This window comes from Etheostoma spectabile, chromosome 7 (assembly GCF_008692095.1).
Source record: "Etheostoma spectabile isolate EspeVRDwgs_2016 chromosome 7, UIUC_Espe_1.0, whole genome shotgun sequence".
In the NCBI taxonomy this organism is placed as follows: Eukaryota; Metazoa; Chordata; class Actinopteri; order Perciformes; family Percidae; genus Etheostoma; species Etheostoma spectabile.
In genome coordinates this window covers 21706387-21706715 of record NC_045739.1, presented here as the reverse complement: position 1 = coordinate 21706715, position 329 = coordinate 21706387, and the positions used below count along the sequence as shown (strand labels likewise).

Genomic DNA, 329 nt, shown 5'->3' with positions numbered 1-329 from the left:
CTATCACATGCTTTGTTAGATTGTTTACTTGTTCTGGTTTGGTTTTTCTCCCTAGCCCCTCCCTCCCTCTCTCTCTCCCCTTCACTCTCTTTCTCCTCCCATCCAGCCTTTCTCACCCGCCCACCAGTTGGTTCCTGCTTAGTATTATGTGGTGATAAGAGCAGAGACGAAACGGAAAAGACGGCCTAAACAGCCCTTTTATTTCAAGATTTTTTTGCTGTTGCATCTTCTAACCCTGCTGTTTCACTGTCTTATGACTACCGTGAGTATTTGCTTTTGCCGAATCAAATAAACAGACTATTATGATTTTTGGCAAGAAGTAGCTACTT

General features: G+C 43.2%; 1 protein-coding gene across 1 annotated transcript in view; it reads left to right on the top strand.

The window, feature by feature from the left end:
• Nucleotides 1-329, top strand: part of cox4i2 (cytochrome c oxidase subunit 4I2) — a 6899-nt gene continuing 6570 nt past the window's right edge. Inside the window, exon 1 of the mRNA XM_032521059.1 lies at nt 1-262. Within this exon, the coding sequence (XP_032376950.1) occupies nt 254-262 (9 nt within the window). The 5' untranslated portion in view covers nt 1-253. The remainder of the gene's footprint in view (nt 263-329) is intronic.